Below are 20271 nucleotides of genomic sequence, written 5' to 3'. Positions count from 1 at the left end.
GAGCCTGGTCCTTTCAAAACAGAAGCATCTTTAATCAATACAGTGTGTTCTAGGAACATCACTCCCGAGAAAACAGAAGCTGATTTAATAGATGAAGAAGCAAAGATAAATGTTGCAGAAGAGTTTAATCAAGAATCTGTTTTTTTCTCTAATATACATCTACTTCAAATTGAAAACAAGAAAGAATCTAAAACTGCAGACTGGAAAACAAGGGCAGATCCCAAGACACTTGCCCTGCAAAAGAAACAGCAAGAGCTGTATGTCTCAGGAACTCTCTGGAGTTATCCTAATCCCTACACATCTATTTTTCCTAAAATCATAAGACATAAAGATAAGGCAAAGACAGCTGATGTGGAAAGTACTATGCATACCAAACAGATAAAATTGAAGGTGAAGAGAATACCAGTTTCCCAGCTGCTTGAATATGGTACTGCAAGCAATAAAAAAGAACTGAGAGGTAACATCCAGCAGCAGAAGTCATTCCAGCTGAGTAAAAATGCAGTACATCGAGTTCTAAAGGCTGTTTATGACTCTGGATACTATGTGTCTAGCATTAAAAAGCTTACAAAAGTAAAAATGGAGAAAGACGAGTCAAAAGACAGGGCATGCATTCTTCCACAGCCAAAGCTGGAGAAACCGCTACAAGAAATGCAAAGGTCATTGTCGGGATGTACTGATATGTCCAACATTCTCAGAAAACAGGAACAAGATATTAGAGAAAAGGAACAAAAACACCAAAGCATTTCAGAAGATATATCCCAATACTATATTGGACCGTTAAGGATTAGTTCACAACAAATCAATTACAGTAGTTTTGACACCCCACGAGTTAGAACAGATGAAGAACTTGAATTCTTCATTGCACAAAGAACAAAGGAAAAAGATGTGGGCATTGCCAAACATTCAGTTTCAATTCCATGGGAGAGAGAAGAATCAAAGAGACTAGATATTCCACTAAACTCAAAAGGACAGAATATATTTTTTACAGAGTTGGATACTTCTCAACAAAAGACTTGCCAGGAGCAAGAATTGCTGAAACAAGAAGATATTTCTATGATAAACCTGGAATCTATGGCCTGCCCCATTATGGAACCTCTTCATTTGGAAAACACAGGAAAGGTAGCTGAGGAAGAGGATGTGTACATTAACAGAAAAAATAGTTCACATGTACTGGGAAGAGAAGGATTAAAGGAAACTGCTATCTTTGTAGGTTCTAAAGGACAGAAATTTCTTTATATGAATTCAGAGGTCCAGAACAAAGTGCCTGCAGTGCAGAAAGAACAGGTGAATCCAGATCATGTTCCTGAAAGTATTCTGGATTCTGAATCTTTCCTCAATAAAGACCCTCTTCACTTAAAACAGACAGTGAATACAACAAGAAAAGAAAACGTTACCGTCTCTGAAAGTTTCAATGAAAATCTCTGGGGGAAAGAGCAATCAAAGTTGGATATTACATTAAAATCAAATAGACAGAAAATGGACTTTTCAAAAAAATTGAGGATGAAGCATCTAAGTAATTGTTATCAGAATAAAGAGAATATTCTGGAATCCATTTTCCCTTGCATATTACATCACCTTCATATTGAAAATCCCAAGAAAGAAGACTCAGCAGAAGAAATCATGAGTTCAAAAGTTTTAAGCCCAATGGTAGAAAAAGCATCACACAAAGTAGGTATTCTGGTGGATCAACCTCCATGTTCAGAAGGAATAAATCTGCATATTAAAAGAAGAAAAGAACATCTACAAGAAAGTACACACGAAGCTTTTCCAGCATCTGTTTCTCACTCTCTAACGGACATACTTCAGATTAAATCACCAAAGGTAAAGAAAGCATTAAAGGCAGTTGATAGTTTAGGGTACCACACTTCAAATACAAAAGGAATTGGCTTGCTTTTTCCAAGACAGGCAGAGGAGGAAGAAAAATGTACATACGATGCTCTTCCAAAGCCTGCATCTCACTCCAAAACAGATCTATTTCAGTTCAATGCATCTATGCAACAAGAGAAATTAGATGCTATGGATATTCCGCATTATGACTATTTAATTTCACAGACTAGAGGAGCAGTAAAACAAATGGATGTCATAGTTGGATACACTCAGAACAGTAAAGAAAGACAAGCCTTACTCAAAACAGGCCAAAAATGGCAGTACCTACCAATTTCCTATGAGAACTTTTGGGAGCATATATCTTACCCTCAAAAGTATCCTTGTCTCCTGCAACATTTAATGCCTCAGGAAAAGGAAACATTATCAGAAGGAGGTAATTTATCAAGCCGGACACCAGGACTAGACTTGTTTTCTGAAGATCAACTAAGCACTATTACTAAGAATGGACTAGAATGGATTATGCCCTTGAGTACTCCAAGGCAGATGAAAAAACAAGATACAACGCTGCTCTTAGGATCATACCATAAAACTATAAAATATCCAAGTCTCTTATTTCCAAAAGGAATGAAATCATCAGATGGGGTACAGGTCTTTGATTTAATATCAAATAATAGCTCACCCAAGTTAAGACTTGGGAAGAAGATAGAAACACATAAGGCAAATGAAAAGGTACAAAAAGAAGTATGTCTGCCTGTAACATTACATTCTCTTTCTGCATCCATGCCTGTTTTGCAAGAAAGTAAAGGACAGAAGGATAGTATAAAACAAGTTATTAGGAAAGGCGTGATATGCCACAAAAGAAGAACTTCAAAACTGAAGAAATCAGTATTTTCACATATACTCAATACCAGTGACTGTGGTGCCCCAAGTAACAGACTAGAAATGCAGTGGAACGTGACAGAGAAAACGGTCAATGTGAAACATAGAATGAGTGAACTAGATTTGGTTGCAGCAAAAATATGTGAGTCTATTCTTTCTTTACCTCACTTCAAATTGAATAAAGACACAATTGATGGGGTGATTTCAAGTAATGTTAAAAGGACAAAACAACATATATCACAGGGAGAGAAGAAGGATAGAGTGAAAGCAATGGATGTGAAAAGAATAAAAAGCCCTAACATCATTTTGAAGCCAAGAAAGTCATCACTGCCACATATACTCAGTATAAAGGAATTTCCTTTGCTGTTGGACATTATAAAACAAGAGGGCAAGATGCAAGAAGGTAAAGGTAAATCAAGTATGAAACTGACAAACTTGTGTACTTCTTTACCATCTCTATCACATAGTAATTCAAATTCAAGAACAAAAGCAGGTAAAGGTAAGTCAGGAATTCTAAAGGGCTGCCTTCCACCACTAAAGCTCCAGGCATCATCAAATGTCAGACTAGTATCATTTGCAGAGTCAGTTAATAGAGAGAGTTTAAGTAATGTAATAGAATCAAAATGTTTTCCACAGAAAAAGAAGGCAGATAGAGAAAATATAGTAGATGTGAAAGACATAATGGGCCTCATATGTATCACTTTGAAAGGAAATAAATCACCTTTTAAACATTTACTGCATGGAAAGGAACCACAATGGAGCAATAAAAAACTAGAGAAAATTATGCAGGAAGATGAAAGTAATCTAAATGTAGTTCAGAATAAACTCTGTGCTTCTATTCTTTCTCCACTTCACTTGGAATGGAATCCCAGAATAAAAGAGGTGTACATGAGAAGAATAACAAGATTCTGTCTTTCATTATCAACACACCAGGAATTATCAGATACAATGGAAAAATGTGAGCAGCCAATTGATGATAGTTTAAGCAGTATCAAAAAAGCAAAACATATGCCACAGAAAGACAAAGACAGAGTGGAAAAAGCTTTGGGAAAAAACATGCCTTCCAAAAGAATGGCTCTGGAGGTGAAGCAGCCTTCAGTATTCCAAGAATTAGTGTTGAACATCAAAGAAAAACGGGGAAAGATTCAGAAAGATAAACAAGTTGAGATTTGGAACAAACCTTTTGCCTCCATCTCTTTTCCACCTTACTCTAAAGTGGGCACAATTAAAGGAGAGGAAGCCATGGAAATAAAAATGAGATCCTCTTTTTCACAACCAAATCTCCAAGAGTCATCAGATACAGAGAAAATAGCATATGAAAAGTGCATTTCTGATAATATCTCAAACCGTGTAAAAAAGGCCCTAGAACCTATACTGCAAAAAGAACAGGAGAGGCAAAACATGGAAAAAAATAGGCCTTTGAAGAAAATGAAATCATCAGTTTCACAGGGAATTCAGTTGGACATCAAAGAGCAAGAGAAAAAGATAGAACATATTAAAGGTGAAACAAGTGTGCTTCTGATGAATGCCTGCGCTTCCATCCCCTCTCCTTCTCATTTACAACTGGAAACAAGGAGAGAAAAAGCAGAGCATGTCACTGAAATAACAAGATACTGTCTTCCAGAACTATCACACCAAAAATCATCAGAGGCAGGGGAAAAAGCAGATGGACTGGCCAGTAAGGGTGATATCACAATCGAAGTACAAAAGGCAAAAGATTACATGCAACAGAAAGAAAAGGATGAAGTAAAAATATCGGCTAAGAAAGACATAATGCATCCAGAAGACAAAGGTCTGAAAGGAAAGAAGACACCTTCACAAGACCTACCACTGAATACTAAAGAGCCAGGGAAAATGAATCAAGAAGCTCAGGAGCAAGGGAAAGAGGACAGAGAAGGTGAGGAGCAAGGAAAAGAGGACAGAAGAGGTGCAGGACAAGAAAAGGTTGATTGGGAAGACACAGAGCAAGGGAAAATGGATCACAAAGTTGAAGAGCAACAGAAAGCAGATGGAGTAGGCATAGAGCAAGGGAAAATGCACGGAGACAAGAGTGAACAGGAAACAGTTCTGTTCCTATATTTGCCTTCCAATTCTTCTCTAATCCATTATAAGTTGGACACAAGAATAGAAGGAGAGAGAGACCAACGAGGAATAATCAGACCTGGTATTTCACAACTAAGGCCTCAGAAATCATCAGAGACCGGGAAAAAAGCAAATGGAGTGCCTAGTGAGGGTGATATCATAAGTGAAGCACAAAAAGCAAAAGATTACATGCAACAGAAAGAAGAGGATGAAGTAAAAACATCAGCTGAGAAAGACTTAATGCATCCAAAAGACAAAGATCTGAAAGGAAAGAAGGCACTTTCACAGAACCTACTATTGAATCCTAAAGAGCCAGGGAAAAGGGATGGGGAAGGCCAGGAGCAAGGGAAAGAAGACAGAGAAGGTGAGGAGCAAAGGAAAAGGGATAGAGAAGTTGAAGGGCAACAGCAAGCAGATGGAGTAAGCACAGAGCAAGGGAAAAGGGATGGACACAAGAGTAAACAGGAAATAGTTCTGTTCCCATATTTGCCGTCTGAGTCTTCTCTAACTCGTTATGAATTGAACACAAGAAAAGAAGGAGAGAAAGACTTACAAGGAATAATAAAATCTGCTGCTTTGCAACTAAGGCAGCAGAAATCATTTGATGCAGGGAAAATAGCACATACAAACTCATTTGGGGTGGATAGCTCAAATGATGTAAAAACAGTACAAGAATACAAGCCACAGAAAGAAGCAGATAGAGGAGAAATAGTAAGTGTGGATTATATAATGCAACCTAAAGACCCAATTTTTGAGGCAGAGCAATTATCACTTCCACACACACTCAATATTCCTGGCAGCAGTAGCTCCAAAACTAGAGCAGTACCAACAAACATAAAAGAAAAATTGAAACATGTACAGGAAAGAAAAAGTGAGCTAGATGAGTTTCTGACAATACCTTCTCTACCTCACTGTAAATTAGACAAAGGAACAGCAGGCAAAAAAGAGGAACAAGGAGTAACAAGATCTTTTCTTCCACCCTCATGGCACATGGAATCATCAGATACAGGGAAATTAAAATATACTTTGTTGTATTTGAATGATACCACAGGTGATTCAAAAAGAAAAAAATACATGGCCCAGATCCAAAATGATAAAGCAAATATTTCAGAGAAAAGTGTAATGCATCTCAAGTACATAGCTGTGAAGGCAGAGAAATCATCCCTTTCCCATATACTAAAAACGAAGGAACTGCAGGTGACCATCAGTAAACAAGGGGAAAAGTCACAAGAAAGTGAGGTGGAAATAGTTGTGCTTCTGAACAAAACTTGTCCTTCTGTCACTTCTTCAGCTTTCCTTGAGTTAGACTCAATAAAAGAAGAGGAAGGTGAACCAGGAATAACAAGAAGCTTTATGCAACCTCTTGAGATCCAGGAATCATTGCCTTCAGGGCAAACAGCACCCACAAAGCCAACAGAGAGCCTTGTAAAGAAAGGGAAACAACTTCTCCCACAGAAGGAAGACGGAGTACAAACAGTATCCATGCATGGCCTGACGCACCCCAGTGATGCTGTTTTCAAGGCAAAGACATCAGTACCTCCACTAGTGTTCAGCATCACTGAGCACAGTCCTCTGAGCAAGAGAAAGGAGCCACAGTGGGGCATGAAAGAGAGAGCAGGACAGAAGCGGGACAGGACAGGATGTCCTCACATGATTCTGACAAAAATTCATCTGTTCATGCCTTTTCTTTCTCACCATAGATTCTCTCCTTCACAACTAAAGCTTCCTATATCATCAGGTGCAGGAAAAAGCAGACGTGCAAATTCAAATGAAGGTATTAGCTCAAATGAAGTAATACTAAAAGCAAATCAACAAATGCCATATAAAGAGGTAAAGGACAGAGTAAAAATAGAAGGCAGGGAAGGTAGAATACTCCCCAAAAGGGTACATTTGAAACCAGAGGCATCCCCACTTGCACTTCTATGCAATAGAAAGAACTGCCCTTTGAATATTGAAGAGCAAGGGGAAGGAGTACAGGAAAGCAACAAGGAACCTGGAGTGGTTCCAAGGAAACCTTCTCCTTCATTGCCTCCTCCTCCATTTTACCTGAATTGTAACACTAGAAGGAATGAAAAGGAAGGCACATTAGGAAAAACACAATTCAGTTTCCCACCACTCAAGATTCAGGATTCATCAGACTCAGGCAAAAAAGCATACACTGAGTCACTGCATGGTTACACGTTAAGCAACTCAAAAGGACCAGTACAACCCATAGCACAGGAAGAAGAGAAAGGTGAACTCAGAATAGATACGGAAGACAAAATGCTTCCCAAATGTACGGACCTGAAGGCAAAGCAATTACTACTCTCAGAGAAACTCAATACCGAAAAATTGCAGTGGAAAAGTAAAGAACAAAAAAGAAACATTCAGCAAGATAAAAATAAACAAGTTACGGGTCTGACAAGCATGAATACTTCTTTACTTACTCCACCTTATCTTAAGTTTGATACAGTAGAAGGAGAAGAGAAGGTGATAAGAATTACAAAAGTATCTCTCCCACAGTCACAGTCCAAGGACTCATCAGATGCAGGGAGAATAGCATGTCCAGAAGCAACCCATGGAGAACTTTCAAGTAATGTAAAGCAATTAAAAGCACACCTGCTACGGAAAGAAGAGAAGGATAGAGAAAAAGTTGTGGATATGACCAGTGTACTGGATCCCAACAAAATGTATTTGAAGGCAAAGAAATTGCCTGTCTTACATACACACAGTTCAAGTGGTCTTCAGTGGAAAACTAGAGAGCAAGAGGAGGAAAAGGTCCAGAAAGTTAAAAGTGGGCCAGGAGTCATGTTGTCTAAGAGTCCTTCTAGATCCTCCCCACTTCACCTTAACATGAGTGCTGGGTTCCAGGAGGAAAGCATACCGGTATTAACAAGATCCTCTTTTCCCCTAGTAAAACTCCAGGTATCACCAGCTACTGAGGGAGGCACATATATAAGGCCAATTGCTAGTGGTATTTTAATCTTTCTAGAAAAAGGAAAACATGTGTCGCAGAACAAGGAAGAGGATGATGTGCAAATAGTAAACATCGTAATATTCCCCAAACATCAGGAAGAGAAGACGCAGGAATGTGAAGCTGAACCAGGTGCGGTTCTGACCAAATCCACTTCATTGCCATCCCTATCTCAACTGGAATTGGATGAAGAAACACATTTAGATAATGAAATGCTAAGCCTTAAAAGACCTATTTTGCAGAGAATATCACACATAGGGGAGACTGTACATGGAGAGTCCATTGTTGGTGATATCTCAAAAGATGTTAAAAATGAAAAGCAACATATCCCTCAAAAAGAACAGAAGAACCAAGAAAAAATAATCGATATGAGAGGCACAGATATAACTTTGAAGTCAAAGAAGTCACCTCGTTCCTGTATGCTCCACAGAACAGAACTGCACATGAACTTTGGAGGGCAAGGACGAAAGGAACATAAAGGTCAAGATAAACCACCAGGTATGATTCAAAGAAAACACTGCATACTCTTTTCCAAACCATTGCCATCTAACCTTAAACTGGAGAGAGCTACGCATGCAGATGAAGAGAGGCTTGGAGGTCAGACATCCTTTTTACTTCCACTAATGCCATCAGCATTACCAGATACAGAGAAAACAGCAGATGCAGAGGCAAGGAGTGGTGATGTAAGAAAAGAAAAACCACATAGGTCACAGAAAGAAAACAGGCATGAAGTGAAAAGGATAGATATGAGGGTCAGGATACACTGCCAAGAGCCAAGGATTTCACCAATGTCACATATCCTTAATGCAAAGGAATTAGTGTTGAATATTAACAAACTGGAGAAAAAAGTACACAAAGATAAAGATGAAGCATGTGTGGTTCTGTCAAGGACTTTTCTTTCTGTATCATCAGCACCTCCTCTTTATCTGGATTCAGGGAACAAAATAGACAAAGACACACCAGGAATTACAGGATCATCTTGTCCACAGCGAAATCTCCAGGTACCCTCAAATACCCAGAAAATAGCAAATAGAGACTCAGTTGAAGGTGATGATAAAAACACTGTTAAGCAAACAGAACAGTATGTGCCCCGCCCAGAGGCAGAGCAACAGTGGACGGCAAACTTCATGATCAGCATCCAGCAAAGGAACGAACCTTCACGAGTCAGATCAGAAGGAGATTTGAATCGGTTAGTTTTAAATTCAGAGGATGAGGACATTTATTTCACAGGGTTTGGTACCATAAGAAGTGGGAAAAGGCTAGAACGGCTCTTTACAGGGAAAAAGACTCAACAAGAAACTGAAATAATGGATAACTTAAACCATAAAATCAGTCCTAAGGTTTCAGTCTCACTGCTAAGGAAAATATCTGAGGAACTGTATGTCACATTTGGCACCCCTACAAGTTCAAAAGGATTTTCTGTTTCAGAGAGATATGCTCACCAGCAAGAAACTTCATCAAAACTATCTCCAGAACTTGCAGGTTCATGTAAATTTGATAAGCCAGGGAAAGATGTACAAAGTAATGAAAAAATCAGCAAAATGTTTTCTCCCAAAGTGTTAGCACCACAGACAAAGGGATCACTCAAAAAAATAAGTATCATCATCAGTTGGAATGCCCCCCAAAATATAGAAGAACAAGATATTGTCATGAAAAAGCAAGTGATCCAACGGTGTGAACGTGGACGCAAGACCAGGCCAAACACTATCCTTTCTCTTAAGTTTCCACTTCAAAGTGGAAAGCAGAAGACACTATCAGAAACAGATGTGGACAAGAAAACAACAGCACACCCCAGCCTACAGATGCTACCAGGAATACACATGGATATGACAGAGATTGACCGTGCAAAAGGGGGAAAGGAGCAGGCATTGCTCATTTCAAAACAAGAGCAAGGTGTTCTGGAATTGCTTCCGAAGTCCCTATTCCCTCCCTGGACTTTTCCATTTCAATCAGGAGATCTGAAGGAAAAAGATCAAACAGACGCAAACACCAATATAAATCTAGAGCATAAAAGAATAGAAATGGACAATGATACTACTGTGAATCAGAAAGAAGGGGGTGCAAACAGAGCTTTACATCTGGAAGAAGAGAAAACAGAGATGCACAAGGCCAGGACTGCCAATCTGGAGAAGAAGAGAGGAAGAATGGACACAAGCAGTAGTGCACACCTGCATCTTCCATCTCTAAAGGCAGAGGAATCTCAAATGAAGACTCAGGCCATCACCGAAAGGGAGAATAGCCACCTAACCATGCAAAAGCAGAAAAAAGAACTAGAAGCATCTAATGCAAAACAAAGCATTCAACTACAAAACTTATTTCAAAGAAATGTTCTGGATTCATTTTATTCATATGTTCCTCTTTCTCCCAAATGTAAAGACGAGAAAGGCAGATTAACAATAAGAGATCTGAAAAGAGAATTGAGCACCAAATATTTAACTATGAAAATCCAGAATCACCCAATTCCACAGATGCTTAATATCACAGGGCGTGGTACACCAAGCAATAGAAAGAAATTAGAGTATGATGTTAAGCTAAAGAACATGGTTTCCTGGAGTAAGGATATCTCAGGAATATTTATCAGAAGTCTTTCTATTTCCATGATGCGTTCACCTCACGCTGACTCTAAGACAAACCGAGAAAGAGAAAAGAGAATCTGTCTTTCTAAATTCCAGGAAAAATCACCAAACACCAAATTCCAGGAAATGTTTAAGAGAGACACTTTAACAATTGTAAAACGGGAACAGAATTTTACAAACACAGTTCCACAAGATCCCCAGCCCTTTGCAGTGGACAAACAACAAATGCAGAAACTTTATAATGTCAAATCAGAAGCAAACCTCAGAAGTGAAATGAATAAAAAGTACTTAAAGGCACAAACAAAAGAACAGATTGTTCCAGGGCATGATGTCTCAAGGATCATTAAAAAACCAGACTTTCGTATCATCAAGCAGGAAGAAAAGATTCCAAAATGCATTCTGACACCCACAGAGTGTCCATCTATGCTTGAAGATCCAAAGTTACCCAAGCAAAGGGATCAGAGTGAACCAGTATGGGATATGAGCACACAAAAGGTTCAGCAACAAAAAGCTTTCCCAGGAACTGTGCCCATACCGCCTCAAGTTAAAAGTAATGAAGTCAAAATAGTTGCAGACAGTACAAATGCAGAACATTTACTTCCCATTTGTGAAGCAAACAAAGATATCTCTCAATCCCAGGTTAAAAATATGATCCAAGACAAAGTTTCTTCTGATAAACTGGATAACATACAAGCCTATAAGCCTGACGACTTGAAGTCACCACCTTTTCCAGAGGGTCCAGATACAATATCAACAGCAATATATCCCAAACTGCAGCACAAACCCCTTTTAGAACAGTTTACTCCCAAAGAAAGAAATAAGCTTACTAAACATTTAGAGTCAAAAGCACTTGAAATACAACTGAATCTGATACCAGAGATGGCAAGAAAATCTTTACAAATGTTCAACTTTTATCCAAAAGGGACTATTTTAAAAGATAACAGTTGGAGGTTCTATTCGAGACATAAAACAATGAGCTTTATGTCTCTAGAAGGGACTGACACCATAGAACCTAACTCAAAACATAAATACCAAAATGATTCACCTCTTGTCAGCAATATGAAGACACTGACTGTTGATGTTTCAAGTGGTGGTGAGGAGACAATCACAAAGCCACAGAGTATTAATAAGCTAGAAAATGGAACATCTTCAGTGACTTCTGCTAGTGAGATGCTATTGCCTCATACCCTCCAAAAGCACTCAGTAAAAGAAAAAGGCAAACTCCTCATGCACTTTTCTGTGAAAACATTGGAGATACAAATGAAAGCCTTTCCCAGAATTGTAAGAGAATCTTATGCAATGACCAGTGCTCGTGAGAGAAAGAAACCCTTATCTAACTGTATTCATCCTGGTTTCACAGGACCAAAACGACAAAACAGAATATTGTTACTTTTTGAGGAAAAGTCTCTCCATCAAATAGATCTTGATTTACAATACAAATACCTTCGTTTTCTCCTAGGGCTTCCTGTTGGAAGTACGTTCCCTAAGCCAAATTTACTTCCCAAACATAATAAGTTAAACACAATTGCAATGTGTAAAAAAGTAGATGCTGGTGGAGAAAGTGGTAATCTTTCCATTGATACAGAACTGTTAGAACAACATATTTCTTTCAAAAAGCAAAGTCCCCATGAAAACTCATCACTCATCGGAAAATTCCCAGAGCCAACCCTTGTGTGTGCTTCTGACCATGATCTGCACAGTCCGAGGAAGAAAGATCCTCAAGTTCTTTCAGAGTCAGAATTCCATGTGACTTCAGAAAAAAACAAACAATATCACGTATGGTTTCAAGAAAGGAATACATATGAATCTGTTGATTTAAGGACCCAGAGAAATGCTACTGGTTCAGCTGTTTCACATGAAACTCAGATTTCTGAAGATTTTATTGATATTCAGACAGATATTGAGAGTCCAGCTGACTTGGACAAATGTTCATGTCTTGAAGTAAGTGAGAGTGAGGAATGTATGTTTCTGGAAGCCAACACTTATTTAAGTCAGGAATCAGAAAACATTCTATTTGAATTACAGACAGGCATTCCTTTGGAAAATCTCTACAAAATCACAACTGATTTGAAGTCATTTTACAGTGAAGATTCAGGTTCCCATTGTACTAGAGAATGCAGAAAGGAAACCTTAATTATTACATCACCTTCCTGTAAGTCCCACAAAAGCAGGAAATACAGATCATCTTTCAAAATGAAATCTCCTGACTGGTTGTGTCATAGTTCATTAAATACTGTGGAAATTGAGTCTAGGTCATCTAGTGTATCATTCAGTGAAGAGAAACTTCCATGGACTAGCAAGAGCAGAACAAGTTACTCTTTAGCTTCCTTAACTGAATCAAATATTAAATTACATCTTGCAAAAAAACAAGGCACGTCTCACATGCACCCAGAAAGCAAAGAAAGAAAGAAGGCCAGATCTGATTTATTTAGGAAGAACAACAGTCATTGGGACCACAATTACAGTTATACACACAGTAAAGAGAAACATGACAGGAAGAAGAGAGTGTATGATTATGACTCAGAAAGACTGGATTGTTTCCAAAGCAAACATAAATCAACATCAAAACCTCATCACAACGATATCAACTTCTATTCTGAAAGAAAACAAAATCAGCCCTTTTTTTATGCCTGTGTACCAGCAGACTCACTGGAGGTTATACCCAAAACCATTCGCTGGACTATTCCCCCTGCAACCTTAAAGAAAAGAAACTTCAGAGTTCCCCTAGTGGCAAAGATTTCAAGTTCTTGGAATATATGGAGTTCCTCAAAAAAGTTGCTGGGGTCGCTCTCGGGGTCCCTTACTACAGTTTTTCGCAACTGACATTACCATAGCTAAACTCCTCTGAAGTGGACAGCTGGTCGCTATTGTGATATTCTGTTAATAAAATCATATAATGTCCAATGGCTTCCTCGTGAAGTGTTTTTATATAAAGATAGAAAGTAATCCAATCTTCTAGTGATAGATTGAAATTTGTTATTTACCATTAACAATTTAGAAAGTCCAGGCACTTTTGCTGACTCTGGCAATTTTTCATACCATTTCATCAGGAACCACCAGACTTCATCAGAAACGGATACATCAGATATGGTAAGGTGCAAACCAATAGGTTGGGACGCATAAAATGTGTGACTTCACATAGAGATGTCCTTGCTGTTTGTGGTGTCGGTATGAGTTTATACTGCACAAACACAAAAACTCTGGCGAACCCCATGTCATGCAATTCCCATCAAAAAAGAAAGACTAGTAAATGGATAGTGCATGCTCTGCTCTTTTGAGTATATTCTTGTCAGAAGGGAACATCCTTTTTGACTAGATGTTGTAGAGAAAGATTAGCCGCTTATAATTGTACACACCTGATGAAAAGAAGCCTTTTTTCTGCCTACTAGTTTCTCATATTGTACATTTCAACCCGTTTCTCCTCTCTTTGCAGAATCCTTTGGTCCTGGACACTGTAGGAGGCTTTCATGTTGGGATGTAGCCCCTGACTTTGCACCCTTATTTCACCACCTAGGATATGTCCTTTGAAGTGGGCAGAAGGATTCCTGGAAGCTATTCCTATACTTTGATAGAAATATATATCAAAGTGAAAGTCAATTACACAAATATATAGCCCACTACATCCAGTCTAAACACACCCTAACTCAACTTCCCCTAAATCTAATCCCCAAAATATTTGTAACCTATCCCATCTCACTGACTTGAAGTCAGATGTGATGGAGGGTAAGTCAAAGTGGAAATAATATGTTTAACTAATTGCAGTAAGCCTATCTTACTTTTACAAATCTTTGGGGCCCCGAAGCTCAAGCTTTTTCAGTTTTTATAGTATATCTGCTTATGCAGATAGCATCAATTTATTGTTTTCCATATTGTAAACAACAAATTCAAAGTCTACCATATACCATGCCTTGTCCTGGATACTGAACATAACAAAAATTAACAAAGCACAATCTTAAATTTGTTTTAATTTTAATTTTTATGAATACAAAATGACTGTACATATTTATGGGGTTTATGTGATATTTTGATACAAGCATACAATGTATAATGATCAAATCAGAGTAATTAGGGTATCTGTCACTCAAACATTTACTATTTTTTAAACTGTCTTTTTTGAGACTAGGTCTCACTATGTTGCCCAGGCTGGTCTTGAACTCCTGCGCTCAAGCCAAGTAAGTGGGATTAATCCACACCTGGATAAACAAAGCATAATCTTTTTTTTTTTTTTTTTAAGATGGAGTCCTGATCTGTCGCCAGTCTGGAGTGCAGTGGCGTGATCTCAGCTCACTGCAACCTCTGCCTCCCAGGTTCAAACAATTCTCCTGCCTCAGCCTCCCGAGTAGCTGAGACTACAGGCATGCACCACCACGCCCAGCTAATTTTTGTATTTTTAGTAGAGACAGGATTTCACCATGTTGGCCAGGATGGTCTCAATCTCTTGACTTCGTGATCCACCTGGCTCAGACTCCCAAAGTGCTGGGATTACGGGTGTGAGCCACCATGCATGGCCAGCACAATCTATTTTTTAATTTCCATTTTTATTTTAGATTCGGGGGTATACGTGCATGTTTTTTACAAGAGTATATTGCGTGGTACTGAAGTTTGGGCTTCTATTGATCCCATCACCCAGATAGTGAACATAGCACCCAATAGGACTCCCTCCCTTCCTCACTCACTTCTTTCTTTTGGGGTCCCCAGTGTCTATTGTTCCCATCTTCAGGTCCAAGTGAACCCAAGATTTAGCTCCCACTTATCAAGGAGAACATGTGATATTTGGTTGCCTGTTTCTCCATTGGTTAATTTAGGATAACTGCTTCTATGTTACTACAAAGGACATAATTTTGTTCCTTTTTGTGACTGCACAGTATTGCATGGTGTATATGTACCACATTTTTCTTTATCCAATCCACTGTTAATGGATACCTATGTTGATTCCATTTCTGCTACTGTGAATAGTGCTGTGATGAACATACGAGTACATGTCTTTTTGGAAGAATGATTTATTTTCCTTTGGGTATATACCCAGCAATGGGATTGCTGGGTCAAATGGTTGTTCTATTTTTGGTTCTCTGAGAGATCTTCAAACTGCTTTTCATAGTGACTGAACTAATTTGCATTCCCACTAACAGTGTATAAATGTTCCTTTTTCTCTACAACCTCACCAACATCTATTATTTTTTGACTTTTTGATAATAGCCATTCTGACTGGTGTGAGATAGTAGTATCTCATTGTGCATTTCTCTGACGATTACTGATGTTGAGTATGTGTTCGTATGTGTGTTGGTTGCTTGTATGTCTCCTTTTGAGAAGTGTCTGTTCATGTCCTTTACCCACTTTTTAACGGAGTTGCTTTTTCTTCTGGATTTATTTAGGTTCCTTATAAATTCTGGATATAAATTTTCTGTTGGATGCATGATTTGCAAATATTTTCTCTTTCTGTAGATTGTTTGTTTACTCTGTTGAGAGTTTCTTTTGCTGCAAAGCACAATCTTGACTTGCAAAACTCACAGTGTCAGGTCAGGGAAGAGAGACAGTCTCTTGAAAGGTCCATAACATGTATAGACACATAGACATATAAACAAACACCACCTGGTGGCATCTCATTTCCCCAGTACACATGCGTATATTTCTGGTATCTCTGCTGGCAAAAAGAAAGCAGTCCTGAGGCCACAATTATTTGGCCTAAGTCATCTATCAGGAATTACCTATTTGGAGTAGATGTTGACAAAACGATAAACGTCCAAACCAAGTCTTCTGGTGACCCACATGTTCTGGCTTCTTTTAGAGATGTAAGATTCTAGGGGAGCCAAAAGGCACATGTTTGCTCTTGGCTTTAAATTCCCATATTATAACAAATGGTCATGGTGTAGCCATATGCCATTAAAACCAGGGAGAGATATTTAGGCTCAAGTTTTAAGGTAATGAGGGAACTTGGTGGGGTGGGGTGGAGAGAGTGTTTGTCATAAGCGATTTCCCTGCAAGATTTAGACTTTGGCAAGAGAATTTCTTAGTTTTACTGCATACTACTGAACTTTTCAGGGCCTTGACCCAGTACGTGGAAGAAAAAGAGAAAGCAACAGGAATTCATTTTTAAGTCAGAGATTCCCACATTTTCCCAGTTACTGGTGCCCTTAATATCTCTAATTTTTCCACTGCACCTCTAGGTCAAAATAAATTGCTAATGATAGCACTAAAAGTAGCTTAGGTCTAAACAACTTAATTATTACTCATATCTTTTTTTTTTTTTTTTTTTTTTTTTTTGACACAGAGTCTCGCTCTGTCACCCAGGCTGGCGTGATCTCTGCTCGCTGCAACCTCCACTCCCTGGTTCAAGCAATTCCCCTGCCTCAACTTCCCGAGTAGCTGGGATTGCAGGCACCTGTGACCACGCCCAGCTATTTTTTTTGTATTTTTGGTAGAGCCTGGGTTTCACCATGTTGGCTCGACTGGTCTCAAACTCCTGACCTCAGACAATCCATCCACCTCAGCCTCCCAAACTGCTGGGCTTACAGGCATGAGCCACTGTGCCTGACCTTATTCATATCTTAACAACTTAGTTGTTGCTTAAAGAATAGTACATATAAGTTGAAATAAAAACATTTTTATTTCCTTTTCTTTTTTTTTTTCTTTTGTTTTCTTTTTTGAGACTGAGTTTCACTCTGTCGCCAGGCTGGAGTTTAGTGGCTTGATCTCGGCTTGGAGTTTAGTGGCTTGATCTCAGCTCACTGCAACCTCCACCTTCCAGGTTCAAGCGATTCTCCTGCCTCAGCCTCCCAAGTAGCTGGGAATACAGGCACATGCCACCACGCCCAGCTAATTTTTGTATTTTTAGTAGAGACGGGGTTTCACCATGTTGGCCAGGATGGTCTCGATCTCTTGACCTTGTGATCTGCCTGCCTCGGCCTCCCAAAGTGCTGGGATTACAGGCCTGAGCCACCACGCCTGGCCTATTTCATTCTTAACCACAATTACTGAGTGAGATGTGTGTGCCTGTTGGGCATGACACAACTCCTCAAATTTTGGAATTGGATGGAACACCACACTGATTCTTGTGCAATTCTTGCTTTTATTTCAGCAATGGCTGAAAACTCAGCTCGACAAAGAAAGTATGTAATGGAAAGGAATGTAAGTACCATGCAATTATAAAACTGTGAACTCTCTTGAGCTAATAATTCATACAGTGTCCAACAGATGCCGCTGTGTTCACAGCTCAAAAATGCTCCATGTCACTGCAGAGCGCATGTTTGGAACTGCTGCCTCAAATTTGTTGCAATGCTTTGTTTTCTGTACTTTGTTCAAAAGCAATGGGATGATAAGAGGTGATAAGAGTGAGAGAAGGGGACAATTGAAAGCAGTGAGAGACTCAAGCTGGATTTATGGCATTCTGCCACCAGGTTACCCCACGTACACACAGCCACTCTAATTGGAATCACTTTACATTTGTGACAAAACTCTGGTGGGCCTTAGTACCTTCCCATAATCCATTCTCTCCCCCAACTCTCTTAGCTATTTTATTTATTTAATTTATTTATTTATTTTGAGACAGAGTCTTGCTCTGTTGCCCAGGCTGGAGTACAATGGCACGATCTCAGCACACTGCAACCTCTGCCTACCAGGCTGAAGTGATTTTCCTGCTTCAGCCTCCCGAGTGGTTGGGACTACAGGTGCCTGCCACCACGCCCAGCTAATTTTTTTTTTTTTTGTATTTTTAGTACATACAGGGTTTCACCATGTTAGCCAGTCTGCTCTCAAACTCCTGACCTCAAATTATCCTGTCCGCCTCGGCCTCCGAAAGTGCTGGAATTATAGGCACGAGCAACAGAACTTGGCCCTCTTAGCTATTTCATACCTTTGTTTCTCTTCTCAAACTTCGAATACCTTCTACCCACACTCAAAAGCAGATGATCTTGCTTCATACTTCACTGAGAAGAGACTTCACAGACTCTCTTCACATCTCCACCTACATACTTGCCTCTTCACCTATTGCCCACAGATGAACAAAGCCATCTCAAGCCAATGCCTCAATTTACATGCCGAATCTCATTCTTTCTCATTGTCTTAGTTCACTAGGGCTGCTATAACAAACTGCCTTACACTGGATAATTACTAAAGAACAAGAGTTTATTTCTTACAGATCTGGAGGCTGGGAAGTCCAAGATCTAGACACAGTGGATTCAGTGTCTGGTGAGGGCCTGTTCCTCACTCGCAGCTTCTTGCTGTGTGCTCACACAGTGGAAGGGTCAAAAGGGCCAAAAACGCTCCCTCAAGCCATTTTATTTTTTAAGGTTACTAATCCCATTCACCTAGTTGCTTCCTAAAGGCCCCACCACTTAATACTCTTGGATTGGGGATTAAATTTCAACATGAATTTTGGAGGAACGCAGATATTCAAACCAGAGCACTCATATACTTATGGAATCACTTCAACATTTCTCCTCTCTCTCTGCTACATTAGCATTTTTTTCACCCTCTACCAGATAATTTCCAAGAGCATACATGCTGTTATGTCCTTCATCTAAACAATAAATAAATAAAATTAAAATCATCCATTAACCCTTCTTCCCCTGCCAATGCCTTCCCCATTTATTTTCTCCTCTTTGCAACAAAAGTCCTCAAAAGAATTATCTGTACTTGCAATCCAATTCCTCTATTCCTGTTGTCCCATAAATCCACTCCAACCTTTCTTTCTCCCACCATTCCACTTAAACTTTTCTTATCAAAGTCTCCAGTAGACTCTACTTTGCGAAATTCAATGCTAGATCTAATTCCAAAATACTGTTTTTGATTAGCAGTATTTGACACAGGTGATTGCTGCCTTTCTCTTGAAACATTTTTATTCAGTTGGCTTCCAGGATATGGCAGACCTCCGTCATCGGCTCCTACATCTCAGTTGCATGTGCTGGGTTTTTATTTGTTTTTTTTTTTCTTTTTCTTCCTCCATCTTTGGTGATCTTTTTCAGTATCATGGTTTTAAAGGCATTCTGTCTACTGGATTACACCCAAATGTACATCTCCAACCTCAACATTCTCTCCTAAAATCTAGACATGTATGATTGCCCTATTCAGTATCCCCACTCATTTGAATAGTAGATATTTCAAACTTAATGTAACCAAACCAGAGTGCTGATCTTCGTGAGCAAACCTGTTCTACCCATAGTCTTTCCCATCTCGGTTGATGGTAAATCCATCCTTCCAGTTGTTCAGGTCAAAAACCCAAGGGTGTATGTGTTCCACACAAGGAGGAGTAAACACATTCTACTCTATCTCTTCCTTCAGCTACAGCTAACAACCCTGGACGAAACACATAAAATAAATAGCAGAAGACTGAAAAGTGGAGAAAATATGGAAAATTTGCTAGATACTTTAGGATTCAAAAAAGGATATGGAGGTTAGTTTCCTATTTAATTTTTTCACTTGTATATTCTGGACTGGAGAATCTCAGAATCTGGAAACACCATACAAGTAGCAGACAAAAGAAACACCCCAAGAAAAGACTGCTCTTTTTAGCCAAACGACAAGGAAAGGGGGCATTGAGCAGGACAGAACCTTTTTGACAACACCTGTCTTACTCCAGACAAACATCACAAATAAATCCCATCTTTTTTTCTCTCCACTGGTTACTGTGCCCAGCACTGGAACTACGGGCAGAGCCCTCATTGCCATCACTGCCCTTGAGCAAATGGGGGATAAATTCATAGTTTAAAATCTTCTGAAAAAGAAATCTCCAGTCCCAGACGATTTCGCTGGAGAATTCTACCAAACATTTAAAGAAGAAATAATATTAATTTTACATAATCTTTTCCAAAAAATAGACGAAGAGGAAACATTTCTCAATTCATTTTATGAAGTCAGCATTACCCTGAAAGCACAAACAGACAAAAATCATATCAAAAATGGTCGGGCACGGTGGCTCACCCTTGTAATCCCAGCACTTTGGGAGCCCGAGGCAGATGG

The 20271-nt window shown here is 39.2% G+C and overlaps 1 protein-coding gene across 1 annotated transcript in view; it reads left to right on the top strand.

Annotated features, from left to right (window-relative positions):
• The window catches only part of CCDC168 (coiled-coil domain containing 168), a 29800-nt gene extending 16660 nt beyond the window's left edge, over positions 1 to 13140 (top strand). The window contains exon 5 of the mRNA XM_073014479.1: positions 70 to 13140. Within this exon, the coding sequence (XP_072870580.1) occupies positions 70 to 13140 (13071 nt within the window). The remainder of the gene's footprint in view (positions 1 to 69) is intronic.
• The last annotated feature ends 7131 nt before the right edge of the window (positions 13141 to 20271 follow it).

Source organism: Chlorocebus sabaeus, chromosome 3 (assembly GCF_047675955.1).
Source record: "Chlorocebus sabaeus isolate Y175 chromosome 3, mChlSab1.0.hap1, whole genome shotgun sequence".
Classification (NCBI taxonomy): Eukaryota; Metazoa; Chordata; class Mammalia; order Primates; family Cercopithecidae; genus Chlorocebus; species Chlorocebus sabaeus.
This window is presented reverse-complemented; position numbering and strand designations above follow the sequence as displayed.